The 19,027-nt window shown below is 42.0% G+C and overlaps 1 protein-coding gene across 1 annotated transcript in view; it reads right to left on the bottom strand.

Moving 5' to 3' along the window:
- LOC124777084 overlaps window positions 1-17,395 on the bottom strand; it is a 33,031-nt gene extending 15,636 nt beyond the window's left edge. The window contains exons 1-2 of the mRNA XM_047252364.1: window positions 17,280-17,395; window positions 1,550-1,705 (exon numbers count right to left, since the gene is read on the bottom strand). Of these exons, the coding sequence (XP_047108320.1) occupies window positions 1,550-1,705; window positions 17,280-17,327 (204 nt within the window). The 5' untranslated portion in view covers window positions 17,328-17,395. The remainder of the gene's footprint in view (window positions 1-1,549; window positions 1,706-17,279) is intronic.
- Between the last annotated feature and the right edge of the window lie 1,632 nt (window positions 17,396-19,027).

Below are 19,027 nucleotides of genomic sequence, written 5' to 3'. Positions count from 1 at the left end.
AAGCTTGAAATACACAAATATGAATGAATATTCAAAAGACGTTGATCATCTGGTAAAAAAAACTACCACACATAATAAAAAGCATAGCAAAATTTTTGAAAGTTAACTTAACCTCAACAACAGTGTGAAATAGCTGAGCATCTATCAGTGTGGTGTCAACTTGACTCCCGTCCGTAGTGAAGGGTTAATTCCATCGCTTCCAAATGTGCTACTCTTAGTCTCGTCACTTCAAATGACTAGCCCAGTCTTGCGTCCACTCCCTGTGTGCTACAGCCCACTGTGTACGTTTCTTGCTGCACATTTTGTTCACATAAGGGTTCTCTCTTGGAGTCATGGCTCGCAAAACACTTTCACAAAGTTCTTGTCTGGCCATTCGGTGAGAAACTTCAAATGCAGAAATTTCCAAGATGACATTTACATACGCCGACATTCTTGCAGAGGAAGACGGGAGATTCTGAGAGAGTCTTGATCAGTCAGTATTTGTTTTCTGTCACTCCTTGGAGCAGTTGTGGTTGACCCAGTTTCTTCAGACCGCCTGCAGGGTGACTTTCCTAACACGCAAATCTGTAGCTTCTGCAACCAACGTTCTTTGTTGTTTATGCGTAAATATAACCTCCTTCATGGAACTTAGTAACCGTAATCCTTTCACACGATGACCAACCAGAAACTTTCGGTACAGAAGACGTTGTTTTCAATACTGTCTTCCGGTGCAACTCAGCTCACCTTAAGTAAGTCTCACTTCAACAACAGCAACTGTGTGTTGCTGACTACTGCAGTTACAACATTGATCGGAATGTTTTTTCCTCGCTGCTTAAAGCAGTAATCATAGTCTACGCATTTATTATTTGGTTTGTCGGAACAAACAAATGAGAAACTGCACTATCTCGTAAAATATTGAACTTAACAGGTAAATCTATTTATTTGTAATAAACATATAACAAAAAACGATAAACATTTAGTATACATATCGTAAATAAATTGATTTAGCATTAACACAACCTACTTACATCTCGTGGTGTTACAAGAATGAACTTTTCAATAAAGGGTCTAGAATAAATCTCACAACTGTAGTTCAAATCTTTTCGCTGTGTGTATTCGCTGGTTCTTTTTACATCTTTCCTATACGTTCGTAACATGGATGTCGGTAATGAGAACAAACGATTGATACGAACAGGGAGGACTGTATATTGTAAATAATGTTTTGCTCTTTTTGTTTCATAACGTATGTTGTTGTCGAATACTTACATATAAGGCTATTCGCAAATTACCATTAATTATACCTTACTAGTGACCTACTCTTTGTAACACACAACTTCAATCGATGTTTTATACTCATTTGTTTCTTGTCATGTTGCGGGGTTTTTATTGCCTGTCTGGAAAATGTTTTTTTCCCATTATTCTCATGTTCTGTTAGTTATACGGAATGTTATATAGTCGGGTGTAAGGACATCGAGTTGGATCGCCACAAAAGAAATAAATGAGAAAAGGGAAGATCATCATACGGGTGTTAAAGCTATCGCGGTTGTCACCAATGTGAGTTGGCACTTACGATGTCATTTGGCACAAATTCTAGGAAGAAAGCGCAGACGAGCCTGGCGGCCTGGATGATAGTGAAGCTGCCGTACGTGACGACCTCAGTGACGCCGAAGTACTGGTACTTGCGTTGGAAGCCCGCCTCCATGCAGAGCAGAACGATGCCGAAAACCTGGAACAGTCATTGGCCAGCAGCTGTCACTCTAGAAGGAGCTGCACATGTTCACAGGCTCTCTCTGGATCATGTCCATGACATCATAAGTGTAAGGAGTTACAGGAACGTCGGTTTTCTCGATAAAAGAACGTCAGATTTACCTTCCAGACCCTCGATCAGCGATTTTTTTTTTTTTAATGATCTGTAATCTTCCTGTTCTGTGTCGGCGCTTGCGATCTAACTGCCATGCTATACATCATTACTTCCCCATTCTCAAAAGGTAATTTTCTGAAGAACTGCATGGTTAGAGAATAAAAGAAGCGTGGATAACAGTACGAATTTAATTACAGTAGAATTGGTAGTAGTTGCGTTGCTTAAGAAAGAAACCACCTGCCTTTGACCAAACGCACAGAACATGCACTATCTGTAACCCCTCAATTCCGAATGTCGCGAATTCGCTTCATACCAATGCTGTGGTAATAAATGGAAGATTAACTGTTTTTGAGCGCCAGTGCCGGTAGATGCTCTCTCTACACGAAGCTGCCAACGCTTCTGACGTGTGCTGCATTCTCTTCAGTGTTTCGGGTACCCTTCAAACGCCACGACTTTTAATTTTTGTCTTTCATCTAGAAATTTATTTAGGTGTTAAGGGGCTAGCAGAATACGCACCAATCATGGCTGAAGCATGGACTCTCTTCATAGCTGGGGCAAGGCTCCATCTCCAAATTGAGACTGTGGTGCAGCCATGCAAACAATTCGTGACATAGTTGCAGAAAATCACAATAGGGCCAATCGTGGTGCTTTCGATGATTTCCTGATGGAAACGAATGACGCAACTGATTATATTAAAAATTTGGAGGTCTGTTTGTAAATTACATGTATTATTGGCTACGAAGTCTTTCGCGACATATTTCTTGAGTAAAAATCTCTCGGTGTACATGCCGCGTCAATTCAGGATAAAACTCCAAGCTTTCGACCACTACCTCCATGGTCGTCGTCAGGGCTAAAACTGACTGTCGTGAACTAGCGAGGTTCCCACTTTTATATGCAAAGGACGGCTTCTGATTGGCTGGAATACGTCATAGCAACAGCGATATGGCGCGTAGTGAAGTGGTGCCCTCTACTTCCATAGATGTGGTTACTATCCCGCGTTGCTTGCAGCGCCATCCCTTGAATCAGGAGGTAAAGTGCGAGAAGTTTTTCTCTGCGATTTTTCTTTATCCAGTGCACTCTTCCAAGTGTAGCTAAGTGCATAGCTGTTGCCTCTGTTAAAGTTATTATCGCTAAGTCTAATTTCGACTGCTTCCCGGATCACAGAGTCCCAGTAATTCGATGCGTGGGCTATTACTCTGGTTTCTTCAAATAAAATCTTATGCTTGTTAAGCAGGCTATGTTCAGCCACCGCTGATTTTTCCAAATACCTGTATTTCAGGTGACGTTGGTGCTCGATGCAGCGGTCGGCAACAGTTCTTACAGACTGGCCCACGTAATTCTTGCCGCATTCGCAAGGAATAGTATAAATTCCCGGCACTCTTAAGCCAAGACTATCTTTGACTGGTCTCAACATTTCCTTCATTTTTCCTAGGTGGTCGGAAAACTGCTGACAAGGCGAACGTCATGGTAATCCTCAATGCTACAGATTACCACAAGAAAGTTGGATTATTACTGGAGGACAGCACATACCGGATTCTCAGACGGGATCCCACATCGGCGCTCAGCAGGAAGACAAGGGAGCTACTAAAAAACTCTGGCCTCTCCGACGAACTGGTGAAGAACTTACGGCCGAGAGCACCTAGGCCACCAAGACTGTACGGTTTGCCAAAGGTTCATAAGGAGACCGTCCCGTTGAGACCGATTGTTAGCGCTATTGGCTCTCCTACGTACAAGCTTGCAAAGCACTTAACTAAATTGTTAGCCGGCCGAAGTGGCCGTGCGGTTAAAGGCGCTGCAGTCTGGAACCGCAAGACCGCTACGGTCGCAGGTTCGAATCCTGCCTCGGGCATGGATGTTTGTGATGTCCTTAGGTTAGTTAGGTTTAACTAGTTCTAAGTTCTAGGGGACTAATGACCTCAGCAGTTGAGTCCCATAGTGCTGAGAGCCATTTGAACCATTTGAACTAAATTGTTGGCGCCTATAGTTGGTCACTGCCCACATCATATTAAAAATTCAAAAATGTTTGTTGGTATCGTAAAACAGATGAAGATAGGCCCAAGTGATATCATAGTCAGCCTCGACGTGGTTTCTCTGTTCACCAAAGTACCTGTGGATGACACATTACAACTGTTGGCTGCTCATTTCTCCTCAGAAATTTTGAAGTTGTTCCGGCATACCTTGACGACCACTTACTTTTTATACAGTGGAAATTATTATGAAATGACGTATGGAACAGCCATGGGTTCGCCACTGTCACCAGCAATAGCGAATTTTTTCATGGAGGACTTTGAAGAACGAGCGCTGAGCAGTGCTCACCTCCGCCCATCATGCTTCTACAGATACGTCGACGATACTTTTTTAATCTGGCCACACGGCAGCGACACGCTGCAGCAGTTCGTCGAACATTTGAATGGTGTACATCTAAACATAAAATTTACATTGTAGGTAGAGAAGGAAGGGAAGTTACCTTTTTTAGATGTGTTGGTGGAACGAAAGCCGGATGGACGACTGGGCCATTATGTGTACAGGAAGCCAACCCATACAGACTTATATCTGCATAGCCATAGCTTCCATCATCCGTCTCAGAAGAGCTCTATGCTGAATACTTTAGTACACAGAGCCAGGACTATTTCCGACAAAGACCACCTCGGTCCCGAGATTAACCATTTGATGACTGTTTTCAAGAGGAATGGTTATTCTGCCGGTGAAATTAAATCAGTATTGTCCAAGAAAGTAAGACACGATGCCCGGCCACATACAAGAAGAGGACCAGCACATAGCGCGGCTTTCTTTTTGCGGTGCTACAACGAGCAAGACAGCCAGAGTCCTGAAGAGGCAAGGAATAAAACCAGTTTTCCGACCACCTAGGAAAAATTAAGGAAATGTTGAGACCAGTCAAAGATAGTCTTGGCTTAAGAGTGCCGGGAATTTATACTATTCCTTGCGAATGCGGCAAGAATTACGTGGGCCAGTCTGTAAGAACTGTTGCCGACCGCTGCATCGAGCACCAACGTCACCTGAAATACAGGTATTTGGAAAAATCAGCGGTGGCTGAACATAGCCTGCTTAACAAGCATAAGATTTTATTTGAAGAAACCAGAGTAATAGCCCACGCATCGAATTACTGGGACTCTGTGATCCGGGAAGCAGTCGAAATTAGACTTAGCGATAATAACTTTAACAGAGACAACAGCTATGCACTTAGCTACACTTGGAAGAGTGCACTGGATAAAGAAAAATCGCAGAGAAAAACTTCTCGCACTTTACCTCCTGATTCAAGGGATGGCGCTGCAAGCAACGCGGGATAGTAACCACATCTATGGAAGTAGAGGGCACCACTTCACTACGCGCCATATCGCTGTTGCTATGACGTATTCCAGCCAATCAGAAGCCGTCCTTTGCATATAAAAGTGGGAACCTCGCTAGTTCATGACAGTCAGTTTTAGCCCTGACGACGACCATGGAGGTAGTGGTCGAAAGCTTGGAGTTTTATCCTGAATTGACGCGGCATGTACACCGAGAGATTTTTACTCTACATGTATTATTGTTTGTATTATATTTAATATTCTACTTAAAAACCATACCATAAATAAATACAGTAGAATGGCACATCTACGGCCCACTTCTCACTTTGACTTTTATCTCAAACGAGACAACGGAATGCCGCCAAGGTATGGCTCAAAACAGACACCAGTCTTTGTAGACGGTACTGGATAGCTGGAACACAGCTAAAAGTTTCACAATAGACATGCTGATTATTATGTAAAGAAATCTGTAGATACACTACTGGCCATTAAAATTGCTACACCAAGAAGACGGCGTTGCCTGGTGAAACGTTGTTGTGATGCCTCGTGTAAGGAGGAGAAATGCGTACCATCACGTTTCCGACTTTGATAAAGGTCGGCTTGTAGCCTACCGCGATTGCAGTTTATCGTATCGCGACATAGCTGCTCGCATTGGTCGAGACCCAATAACTGTTAGCAGAATATGGAATCGGTGGATTGAGGAGGGTAATACAGAAGCCGTGCTGGATCCCAACGGCCTCGTATCACTATCAGTCGAGATGACAAGCATCTTATCCGCATGGCTGTAACGGATTGTGCAGCCACGTCTCGATCCCTGAGTCAACAGGCGGGGACGTTTACAAGACAACAACTATCTGCACGAACAGTTCGACGACGTTTGCAGCAGCATGGACCATCAGCTCGGAGACCATGGCTGCGGTTACCCTTGAGCCGCATCACAGACAGGAGAGCCTGCGATGGTGTACTCAACGACGAACCTGGGTGCACGAATGGCAAAACGTCATTTTTTGGATGAATCAAGGTTCTGTTTACAGCATCATGATGGTCGCATCCGTATTTGGCGATATCGCGGTGAACGCACACTGGAAGCGTGTATTTGTCATCGCCGTACTGGCGTATCACCCGGCGTGATGGTATGGGGTGCCATTGGTTACTCGTCTCGGTCACCTCTTGTTCGCATTGATGGCACTTTGAACAGTGGTCGTTACATTTCAGATGTGTTACGACACGTGGCTCTACCCTTCATTCGATCCCTGCGAAACCCTAAATTTCAGCAGGATAATGCCCGACCACATGTTCCAGGTCCTGTACGGGCCTTTCTGGATACAGAAAATGTTCGACGACTGCCCTGGCCAGCAGATTCTCCAGATGTCTCGCCAATTGAAAACGTCTGGTCAATGGTGGCCGAGCAACTGGCTCGTCACAATACAACAGTCACTACTCTTGATGAACTGTGGTATCGTGTTGAAGCTGCATGGGCAGCTGTACCTGTACACGCCATCCAAGCTCTGTTTGACTCAATGCCCAGGCGTATCAAGGCCGTTATTACGGCCAGAGGTGGTTGTTCGGGGTACTGCTTTCTCAGGATCTATGCACCCAAATTGCGTGAAAATGTAATCACATGTCAGCTCTAGATTAATATATTTCTCCACTGAATACCCATTTATCATCTGCATTTCCTCTTGGTGTAGTAATTTTAATGGCCCCTAGTGTACATACAAACACGTTGCGAGCACAACCCAGAGAAACACTTGTATTTTTGATGCGGATTAACGGGGAATGGTTCTGCGTCAGTTACACCACACTGAAAAGCAATTCCGGTTATTTTAAATCATTTAGGTCATATTGTGCCTTAATATTACGATGTTTAATTATATATTCAATCAGACTGCAAATATTTTCGTTCCAGTTGTTTTATTTCCTGTTATGAACGCTTAGGATTCAGTAAATGTTGCAACTAGGAAAAACTGTCAATCTTTGTGTAGCGTGATGAATTGGTTGAACTCGGGTTCGCTGAATATTTTGTTGATGATGCATTGCTGCGATTTAATCACTTTCTTCCATGCGTCAAGGACTTTTGGAATAAGTTTGATTGGCCCGCCAGACTACTTGAACGGAAAAGCTATGCCGGTGGGTAAATTTCTCTTAAGGGTTAAGGTAGCAACTACCACTCGAACCATGCACGTCTATGCATGCCAAGTACAGCTCTTCATGACAGTCGGTCGGGGTGGCCGCTACAGTCTGGAACCGCGCGATTGCTACGGTCGCAGGTTCGAATCCTGCCTCGGGCTTGGATGTGTGTGATGTCCTTAGGTTAGTTAGATTTAAGTAGTTCTAAGTTCTCGGAGACTGATGACCTCTGAAGTTAAGTCCCATAGTGCTCAGAGCCATTTGAACCTTTTTTTGTGCATGCCCATATCCCACTGCTAATAACCGATTCGCCAAAGTTCATGTCTGGGCTCTGTACTGCGGTCGCTGAACCATCTACCATTGCTACCCTTACAATACGGCTATCCTGCCGGGCGTATTTGTTGCATGAACGTCCAGAACCTCGTCTTCGGGTGTGAGAATATTCACGTGACCCCTGATATCAGCATCGTTGTACACCTAACGCAGCGCGTCCAACTTTTGCGGCAGTTCTCCGAAAGGGCCATTCCGTCACTCTGAAGGCCATGATTTGACCCCTTCCAAACTCGCTCATTCCGTTGTAGAAAGCACGAGTACATCTCAGTGGCATGGTTACCTGCTTGTTTTACATAGTTTGCACCACACCGAGCCTTCTGGCTATGAGCATTCCCTGTTAAAGTGTAGACACAGATGGCGCTCTGGTAGCTGTGCTACTACGCTATCTGTTGGCAGACGATTTGAAACCATTTGATAATGGTACAACTGCTATCTCCTATCTGGCACACGCTGTCATCGGAACGAAATCATCGTCGTCTTTCGAGATGTACTAATTTTTTTTTTCGACAGTATATTTATTACTGTTTCCGAGGTAGCATCCTCATGGGTAAAATAGTATTCCCGAGGTAACATAGTCGCCGATTCGGATCTCTGGGCAGAGACTAGTGAGGCGGATTTCATGATGAGGATGAACAAAACTGGCGTTTCACAGGTCGGAGCGTGGAACGTTATATACCTTAATCGGACAGACGGACTAGAAAATTTAAAAAGAGGAATGGAAAGGTTGAAGTTGGATACTGTAGTAATTAGTTCGGCAACAGGAGGAACAGGACTGCTGGTCAGTTGAATACTGTATTACAAATACAAAATCAGACGCACCTTTAATAATCAATAAGAAAATAGGAATTCGGGTAAGCTGTTATGAACAGTGTAGTGAACGCAATATAGTAGCCAAAAATAGATACTAAGCCCACAACCGCTACAATAGTACAATTTTATATGCCAACTAACTCCGCAGATGAAGAAGAGATCGAGGAAATGTGCGATATTAACAGAAATTATTCGTATACTTAAGACAGACAAAAATTTGATTGTGATGGGGGACTGGAATTCGATGATAATGAAACGAAGAGAAGAAATAATACTAGATGAATATAGACTCGTAAAGGAATGGAAGAGGAACCGTCGTGGTAGAATTTTGCACAGAGCATAATTGAATAATCAGTAACTCTTGGTTTAAGGATCATGAAAGGCGGTTGTATACTTGAAAAAGACCTGGATACAGCGTGAAGTTCGAGATTGATTACATAATGATAAGACAGAGCTTTCGGAATCAGATTATAGTTCGTAAGACATATCCAATCTCGGTTGTGGACTCTGATCACTATTTATTGGTAGTGAACTGTGGATTATAACTGACGAAATTGCAGAAAGCTAGGAAAGTAAGGATATGGGACCAGGATTAGTTGAAAGAACAGGAAATTAATGACAGTTTCAGAGGGAGCATTAGCAACAACTGATTAGGACGCGGGAAAGGAATATAACAGAAGACGAATGGGTAGGTTTAAGAGATGATATAGTGAAAGCAGCAGAGCATCAAATACGCAAAGAAATCCTTGGGTAGTAGAAATAGTTGGATATCTCAGAAGATATCGAATGTAATTAATAAAAGGAGAAAATATAAAAATGCAGTAAGTGAAGCAGGCGAAAGGGAATACGAACATCTAAAAAGTGAGATTGACGAAAGTGCAAAATGGCTAAACAGGAAGAGTAACAGGACAAATGTAAGGATTTGGAAGTATATATCACAAGGGGGAAGATAGATGTCGGCTACAGGGAAATTAAAGAGACCTTTGGAGAAAAGAGAGCCACATGTATGAATATCAAGAGCTCATCTGGAAAACCAGTTCTAAGCAAAGAAGGGAAAACTGGAAGGTGGAAGGAGTATGTTGAGCGTCTATACAACGGAAATGAATTTGAAGGCAGTGTAATAGAATGAGGAGAGCACGTCGATGAAGATGAGGTGGGAGATGCGATATTCTGAGAAAGATTTGGCAAAGCACTGAAAGACCTAACTGGAAACAAGACATCTGGAGTAGACGACATTTCCTCAGAACTACTTACAGTCTTGGGACAGGGACAACCAGCCACGACAAAATTATTTCATCTGGTGTGCAGGATATGTGAGCTAGGCGAAAAACCTTAGACTTCAAGAAGAATATAAAAATTACAATTTCAAAGGAAGCAAGTGCTGACAGGTGTAAATGTTACCGAATTATTGGTTTAATAAGTTATGGTTGCAAAGTAATAAAACTAATTTTTTTACAGAAGAGTGGAAATCAGGTAGACGCCAACCTCGAGGAAGTCAGTATTGATTTCGGAGAACTGTAGGAACACGTGAGGCAATACTGACACTACGACTTACCTTAGAAGATAGGCTAAGGAAAGGCAAACCTACATTTATAGCATTTGTAGACTTACAGAAAGCTTTTGACAAAGTTGACTGGAATAAACTTTCTGAAATTCTGAGGGTACCAGGTGTAAAATACAGAGAGCGAGAGACTATGTGCAACTTGTATAGAAACTTGATGGCAGTGGTAAGAGTCAATGGGCATGAAAGGCAAGCAGTGGTTGAGAAGGGAGTGAGGCAGGGTTATAGCGTACCCCGATGTTATTCAATGAGCACACTGAACAAGCAGGAAAGGAAACCAAAGAAAATTTGGTATGGGAGTTAAATCTAAGGGAGAAAAAATAAAAACTTTGAGGTTTGCCGATGACATTGTAATTCTGTCAGGGACAGCAAAGGACTTGGAAGACCAGTTGATTGGAATGGACAACGTCTTAAAAGGAAGATATTAGGTGAACACTAACAAAAGCAAAAGAAATATACTGGAATGAAGTCGAATTGAGTCACATGATACAGAGGGAATTAGATCAGGACACTAGACAAAGTAGTAGATCTGCTTTGCTGATTCGGTAGCCAAATAACTGATGATGGTCGAATTGGAGAGGATATAAAATGTAGAGAGGCAATGGCAAGAAAAGTATTTCTGAAGAAGAGAAATTTGTTAACATGGAATATAGACTTAAGTGTTAGGAAGTCATTTCTGAAGGTATTTGTCTGGAGTGTAGCCATGTATGGAAACGAAACATGGGCGATAAACAGTTCAGACAAGAAGAGGAATACAAGGTCTTGAAATGTGGTGCTAGAGAAGAATGCTCGAGATTGGATGGGTAGATTATGTAACTAATTAGGGGGTACTGAATAGAATCGGGAAGAAAAGAAATCTGTGGCACAACTTAACTAAAAGAAGCGATCGGTTGACGAAACACATTCTGAGACATCAAGGGATCACCAATTTAGTATTGGAGGGAAATGTGAAGGATAAAAATCGTAGAGGGAGACCAAGAGATGAATACAGTAAGCAGATTCAGAAGAATGTAGGCTGCAGTAGTTATTCAGAGATGAAGAGGCTTGTACAGGATAAAGTAGCTTGGAGAGCTGCATCAAACCATTCCTCGGACTGAAAACTGCTGCATCTATACTCCACTGACTGCCTTTTTGTTTCTGATTCGAAATGGTGAAATCTATTTTCACGATAGGGCCAAGAAATGTATTTGCACCACGGTGATACTGTACCAATAATTGTAAACATTCAGCGATTCAATTTTTTTGCGGTCATTAATGAGAGCTCCAGAAATCTTAGTAGTACAGCTTTTTTTTCAGCCCCAGCTGTTCAAGTATCGTGCACACGCTTCCTTCTGCGACACCTAGTTCAATTTTTTTCCATCTCACAGATTCCACCAAAATGACATTGTGATCTTATTGACATTCCAGGCTTAAACTCTCAGCCTACTGCCAGGTGCCTGCTTTATTCTTGGCAGAGAATAAATATATTTATTTACACCTTAAGTTCCTTAGGACCAAATTGAGGAGCAAATCTTTAAGGTCATGGAGCATGTCAGTACATGATATTAAAACATAAAAGTAATAACAGAAATGTTTGTGACCCCGAAAAAAGTCAGGCCATAACATTAAGTACACGCAATCAACAGTACAACAAGGATCAGCTTAATTTTTCAAAGAACTCCTCCACAGAATAGAAGGAGTGATCCATGAGGGAACTTTGCATTTTCGATTTGAAAGCGCATGGATTACTGCTAAGATTTTTGAATTCTTGTGGTAACTTACTGAAAATGGATGCTGCAATATACTGCACACCTTTGTGCACAAGTGTTCAGGAATTCCGATCCAAATGCAGATTTGATTTCTGCCGATTATTAACTGAGTGAAAGCTGCTGATTCTTGGGAATAAACTAATATTGTTAACAAGAAATGACAGTAAGGAAATATATATATATATATATATATTTATATTTATAGGCCATTGTTAAAATACCCAGACTCGTGAATAGGGATCGACAAGAAATTCGTGAACTTACACCACTTATTGCCCTGCCCGAACGGCCCGTTTCTGAGCCAAAAAGAGCTACCCCAAAATATAATACCACACGAAATAAGCGAATTAAAATAAGCAAAGTAGGCTAATTTTCGTGTCGAACGATCACTAACTTTAGATACCGTTCGAATCGTAAAAATGGTACCATTAAATCTTTGAATAAGATCCTGAACGTGGGCTTTCCACGACTGTTTACTATACTATTTGAACCCCTAGAAATTTGAACTGTTCAGTTTCACTAACCATATAATCATTCAGTGAAATTAAAACGTCAGGTTTTGTTGAATTGTGTATTAGAAACTGTAAAAACTGAGTCTTACTGTGGTTCAGCGTTAGTTTATTTTTTACAATCCATGAACTTAGGTCATGAACTGCACTATTTGTGAACTGCACTATTTGAAACCGAGCCAATGTTGCACACAACATCGTTTACTACCAAGCTAGTGTCATCAGCAAACAGAAATATTTTAGAGTTACCCGTAATACTAGAGGACATATCATTTACATAAATGAGGAGCGGGAGTGACCCCAATACTGATCCCTGGGGAGCCCACCCCCCTCCCCCCACTTGATCGTACCCCACTCAGACCCCACATCACAGCCACTCTCAACACTGTGAATAATAACCTTTTGTTGTCTGTTGCTAAAGTAAGAGGTGAACCAATTGTGAGCTACGCCCTGTATCCCGTAATGGTCCAACTACTGGAGCAATACTTTGGGATCAAAACAATCAAACGCATCAGTTAAATAAAAAAAATATGCCTAGTGTTCGAAACCTTTTGTTGAACCCATCCAGCATCTCTCAGAGAAAAGAGAATATAGCATTTTCAGTTGTTAAACGACTCCTAAAGCCGAACTGTTCATTTGATAGCAAATCGTGTGATATAAAATGATCAATTATCCTTACATACACAGCCTTTTCAATAACTTTAGCAAACACTGATGTTACAGAAATAGGTCTACATTATCCCTTTCTTCCTTTTTATAAAGCGGTTTTACTATTGAGTACTTTAATCGTTCAGGAAACTGACCATTCCTAAAGGAAAATTTAAAAATATGGCTAAATATAGGGCTGACAAGTGCAGCACAGTACTTTAATATTCTGCTAAGCAGTTCATCGTATCCATGAGAGTCCTTAGTCTGCAGTGATTTAATTATTGACTAAATTTCCCCCTTGTCTGTATGACAGAAGAATATTTCTGACATCAATCTCGGAAATGCATTTGCCAAGAGAGTTATGATTCCCTGTAGAAACTAAATTTTTATTTAATTCACCATCAATGCTCAGAAAATGATTGTTAAATACTGGAAATATATCTGATTTATGAGTAACAGAAATATTTTTACTACGAACTGACTTTATATCGTCAATATTGTGGTGCTGAGCAGACACTTCCTTCACAACTGATCATATGGATTTTTTTTTTATCCTGTGAAGTAGCTATCCTATTTGTGTACCACATGCTCTTTACCTTCCTGATAACACTTTCAAGCACCTTACAGTACTGTTTGTAATGGGCTACTGCAGCTTGATTGTGACTACTTGTTACATTTTGAAATAATTCCCATTTTGTCCTACAAGATATTCTTATCCCACTAGTCAGCCACCCGGGGTGCATTTTACTGCTAGTACCCCGTTCAGAACGTTCTAATGGAAAGCAACTTCGTCATCTATGTTATCGGCACTATAAACATTCTGACACTCTTGTTTCTTGATGAGGTTTAAAAAACACTCTACTGCTGTTGGATTAACTTTCCTACATCGTTTGTAATTATATGTGACATTTGTTTGAGTACAGAAACCTTTTAGTGCATTATGGTCTGAAAGGCCATTCACCCTTGTACTAACAGAATGCCCATCTAGTAATGAAGAATGAATGAAAACATTTTGTATGGCTGTGCTACTGTTCCCCTGCAACCTAGTTGGAGAAAACGCAGTCAGCATCAGATCATATGAATTTAGATCTACCAACATCCTTTTTCTTGCACCAGCATACACAAAATTAATATTGAAGTCACCACATATAACTAATTTCTGGTACTTTCTACAAAATGTGAATCAAGAACCCTCTCCAGCTTGAGCAGAAATGCTCTGACGTCAGAGTTAGGGGCCCTATAAAGAACAACAATTAGAAATTTAGTTTCACTAAATTCAACTGCCCCTGCACAACATTCAAAAATCTGTTCAGTGCAGTGCTGTGATACGTCTATGGACTCAAATGGAATACTGTTCTTTACGTACATGGCCACTCCACCACCTCACAAGGCGGAACTCCTTGAAAAACAGCCAATTAATCTAACTGTAAAATTATTTATGTGGTGCTCCGATATACCAATAATTTCAGAGTCAACATCTACAAGCAGTTTACTAACTTTATCTCTAACACCTCTTATACTTTGATGGAATATGCTAATTCCTTCTCTACTTGGAAACATGACGTCCTCTGAAGGTGAGCCCTTAGTGAGAGGGACTTCCTTCAAGCAGGTATACCTAACAACTGACTTCAATCTAAAAAAGGTGCAGCTGTAATACCAACTACTACAGGAATTTTTCCATGAGTGATCCCACCACCACCCACTACGCTTGTCACCTATAAGCTTTGCCAGCCTCACCTTCCCGTACCTACCGAGGTGCAGGCCATGCCTAATGAAACCCGATCGACTGATAGATTGAACTGGCACCACTGAAATGTGACCCGTGCCCTATGCCATCAGTGCCTTCTCCAGCCCCTTGTTAACACGCCTAAGAGCTGCAATAAATGTGTAGCGAACCGAGTTTTGAATCCAGTTTTCTGCCTTTCGACACGAATGATGGTGCTATGGAAACTTTTGATCTCTGTTCTAGTCTTGCAGCCCTCAAGAAAGTTTAATTGTAAATCTAGCTGAGCTAGCGCAATGAGGAGAAAGGAGATCATATGATCACCGTCCCTGAAGGACAAAAGTCTCGCTTGGACTCCTTATACGGCAAAAGTTTAATGTCAGAAAGCTTCATTACAGAAGACGATCCGCTGCAGAGTGGTGGTTTCTTTCCGGGCACAGTTGCTAGGCTGTGGCGGACGCGTCGTAATCTCTCTGTCCTTGTACTGCTTCCATGAAAAGGCGTAACAGGGTTTGTGGACTGATTTGAATATTTGTCTTGAGAACTGGAAGTAAACAGTTGTACTACGGCGTGTCGACACTCTTAACGTTTCACAAATCAGATTACCGACTGTTCTCGGGAACTGGTGTATTAAGTGGCTGGTCATAATCCTAGCATCGCTTCTTTGAAGTAGTCTACTTCTTCCTCGATTACGACTAGGCATTTATACACTCCATAAAAGTATTGTACGCAAGTACTATTAGATCTAACCTTTAGAGCAGTGGTTCCCTACCTATGCATGGTCACTCACTGAGGGGTAAAGTGAAATTTTCTGAGAGGTAAAAACAAAAGGATTGGACTGTGTGTCGCTGACAAAGCTAAGCTATGTTAAAAAGGTAATAATTATTTTTTCGTGTGACTGTACAATGAGTATGTAATTTTCCTGTATTTGCAGTAATTACAGACTTTTTTTTCAAATACAAGCATTAACGTATGGCACTACGTGGGTGGTGGAGGTTTCAGCTTGTGAAAGGAATGAATTATCATCATCTTCACACATCCACCCACTATGCAGACACTTTGCACTTTTTACAGTGCCTCTATGAAAGTAGAGGTCAGACACACGTCTAACGCATGTGCTTAAATATGTCATGAAAATGAATTTTCCGAGTTGTAGGTAGTTCCTACAATGCTTCATTATTCACATCGCAACACATAAACATACTAATTGACACTGCAGCACAATAGTAACCATGTAATGGCTACTAAACTGCTGTTGTTATTATTATTATTATTATTAGTAGTAGTAGTAGTAGTAGTAGTGGTAGTAGTAGTGGTGGTAGTGGTAGTGGTAGTGGTGTAGCAGCAGTAATGCCCTGAAAAAAAAAAAAAAAACCATTGGCAGGCTGTCTTGTAATTTCTGCCAGTTCAGAAGTAAGGAGTCCAGCAGTCAAGTGATTTACAAACAGTTAAGTATAGTGCACACAACGTAACTTGTTAATTTTAAATGAGGAGTACAGTATGTGGACGAAGCAAGTGTCTCTAGGGAGAGGAATTTTGCGGAGGAAGCATGTTTTGCTACAAGTGTCTTCCCTAGTGTGGGTAGTCAGCTTTCATTTCTTAAAGGAGTTGTAGATAGCACTCGCGATGCGCTGAGAAATTAATCATCATTCTATAAAAAAGTTTGTTAGAAACAAGCAGTACCATATGTCTCAAACTCATTAGTTCATGGTTTAACAAAACATCCACAGAAACAAAGTATCATTTATCTTTCGTAGTTTGAAAAATAAATATGTTTAAAGAAAGTTCTTTCTCATCTTAAAATTTACTTGAGGGTAATGTTGATGTGGTGGGCGGATAGTGGTGGTGGGCGCCGAGGGGAGTGGGGCGGGGCGAGAATAAGTGGGTACTAGCTAATTACTGATCACACTCGGGGGATAATGGTTTCAGAAAGACTGGAAACCACTGCTTTGGGGCACGTAGTAGTTCCGCAGCCTAAAAACGAGTAAATTTGCTTGCGCCTTCTTTGTCCACGTTGCAAGATTAGAGTAATATTGCTACAGAAGTGAAATGAACGGCCTTCTTTAAATTATTGGGAAGAATTTTTCATGAATGTAGTAACAGTGCACTCGAAACTGAGGCAAAAATGTCAGCGCGCGTTGATAATAAATCACCTGGACACATGTCAAAAATTAGACATTCTCAGTCTTCTGTACAAACAGTAACGTATGTAAATTTCAAACATTGCCCTACAGGCAGACAAATGCTCAAATTTTAACAGCATTTAAACAGAAACATCTTCGGATCTATAAGAGACCGCGAAACTCGTGAGTAAGAAACAGGCACACTTTGAAACAGATCGTACAGTACCGACACTGTGAATAAAATTAAAGTGAAAGCTCAGCTGCCCAGGTCTCACAATGTGGATGCAAGAAGGCAAAATGTGAGAGAGTAGTCTGTGATAGCGTTAGACGAGAAATGCCGTGCATAATGTGAGTAGACAATTACACTGAAGATATTGGACTGAGGAAAACTGAATGATAGTAGCGTCAACCGACCGACAGATGTAGAGGAGAAGTTCACAGCAAGCATGTGTCTAGGCCGAAGCGACCAACGAAGGACGATGGCTTAAGTAGGATAAGCCACTGATTTGGGGAGAGGGTAGGTGAGAGGTGGTCTCAGTTGGCACGTACCAGCTCGATGGCGCAGAGCCCAAGCCTAAACTTGACGAGTTTCTTCATGGCGGCGCTGGCTGCTGCTACGTTACGATGGACACTGGCTGTAGGCGGCAAAGTTACTGTTACCGAGCAGTGCTACACTAGGATGTGTGCGGTCGCCAAACCGCCAGTAACATCCTACTTCCTTAACCTCTCGCAAATCGCCCACATCGCCACTGGCACTTCTCTGACGCTGTGGAACTCTGATAACAGAGCAAAATACTTGCCCAATTGCATACGAGCGCGGTAATACCGTGTAGCAGCACCTGTGTCTCCATGTGACACTGATATTAAACTGTTGCGTCCAAACAGCAGCGTAGAGCGTGTGTCGCATCTAGTGTCTTTATGCTTCCATCTCTGATGCCATGCATGTCCTTGCATCGTGACCTTCTTCTTTGACTTCGTTTCATCATTTTTGCCTCTCTCATGTTGCGAAACTGGCTTCAATAACTTACCATGCTGTTTACTCCTTGCGGTGACACTTTTCAGTGTAGTATATTCTTTCTTCAGTCTTCTCAACACTCCCGTGTTAGTTACTGCCGTGTTCCCTCTGACTTCAGCATTCCTTGCAGCTGCATCTTTAAAACCTTTTTTTTTTTCTTTCTATAGTTCTTAACGCCCAATTTACTGAGCCGCAGGTGTCTACATTGCATGTGACTGCTGAGGTAATGCTGATATCCAGGGATATTCTCTTATATATTGTCATTGTTCGGTTCTTTACAATTGATTATCTCGCTTGGTTTATTTCTTTTTACCGTGTTGTAACACAGCCCGTAGTGAAAGTATTGTGTGTAGGTGGATGATCCTTGGTATACGCAAATCAACCTGCCGTGGTCTGTAATTGATGATTGCAGTTCTTGTCACTTGAAGGTACTGGATGGGCATTAAGTTAAAATATTCCAGAAAGTTGATCAAACGAAGACCGGAAGTTCTTCGCCATAAGAAAGTTCAGTATGCTGCTGGCAGAACCAATCGTGTTCCGTGGGAAGTGAATAAATGCTCTGTAAAAAACTACTAATACGAGGGATGCCCAGAAAGTAATGCACCGCATTTTTTTTTTCTCAGCGGAAAACAATGCTACGATTGCGAAACGTTACGTGTTTATTACTTGAAGTCTCCCGAGTGAGCGCTCCAAGTTTCCTTCACTTCCGACAGATAGCGTAGCTGCAGGACAATTTCAAAATGGCGTCTGTAAGTGATATAAGTTAAAAGCAACGTGCCGGCATTGGGTATCTCACTGCAGAGAAAGAAACTGTAGGGAATATTCACAGACACTTGTGCAAAGTTTACGGAACACCTGCTGTCGACGGAAGTACAGTTAGTCGCTGGGCACGGAGGGTCAGGTCATCAGAAGGCGTTTCGGCGGAGTTCCATGATTTGCAGCGGTCGGGGAGACCATCCATGGCTGTCACACCTGACATGTTGCAGAGAGCTAATGTTGTCATTCTCGAGGACAGACGCATTTCGACTCGGCAGTTGGCGCTTTATCTGTCAATCAGCAAAGGAAGTGTGGATGCAATTACCCGCACACTTGGATATTCAAAAGTGTGTGCAAGATGAGTCCCGCGGTGTCTTATAGCGGATCGCGCAGAAAAAACATTTGTCTCGATTTTGATGCAACGATTTGAAGCTAAGGGGAAGGCCTTCTTGTCCCAGATTGTGACAGTTGATGAAACCTGGCTGGGTCCACCATCTTGAAGCCGAAACAAGACGACAGTCGATGA

Source organism: Schistocerca piceifrons, chromosome 2 (genome assembly GCF_021461385.2).
Source record: "Schistocerca piceifrons isolate TAMUIC-IGC-003096 chromosome 2, iqSchPice1.1, whole genome shotgun sequence".
NCBI lineage: Eukaryota > Metazoa > Arthropoda > Insecta > Orthoptera > Acrididae > Schistocerca > Schistocerca piceifrons.
The sequence above is the reverse complement of the archived record's forward strand: the minus strand, read 5'-3'. Positions and strand labels throughout refer to the sequence as shown.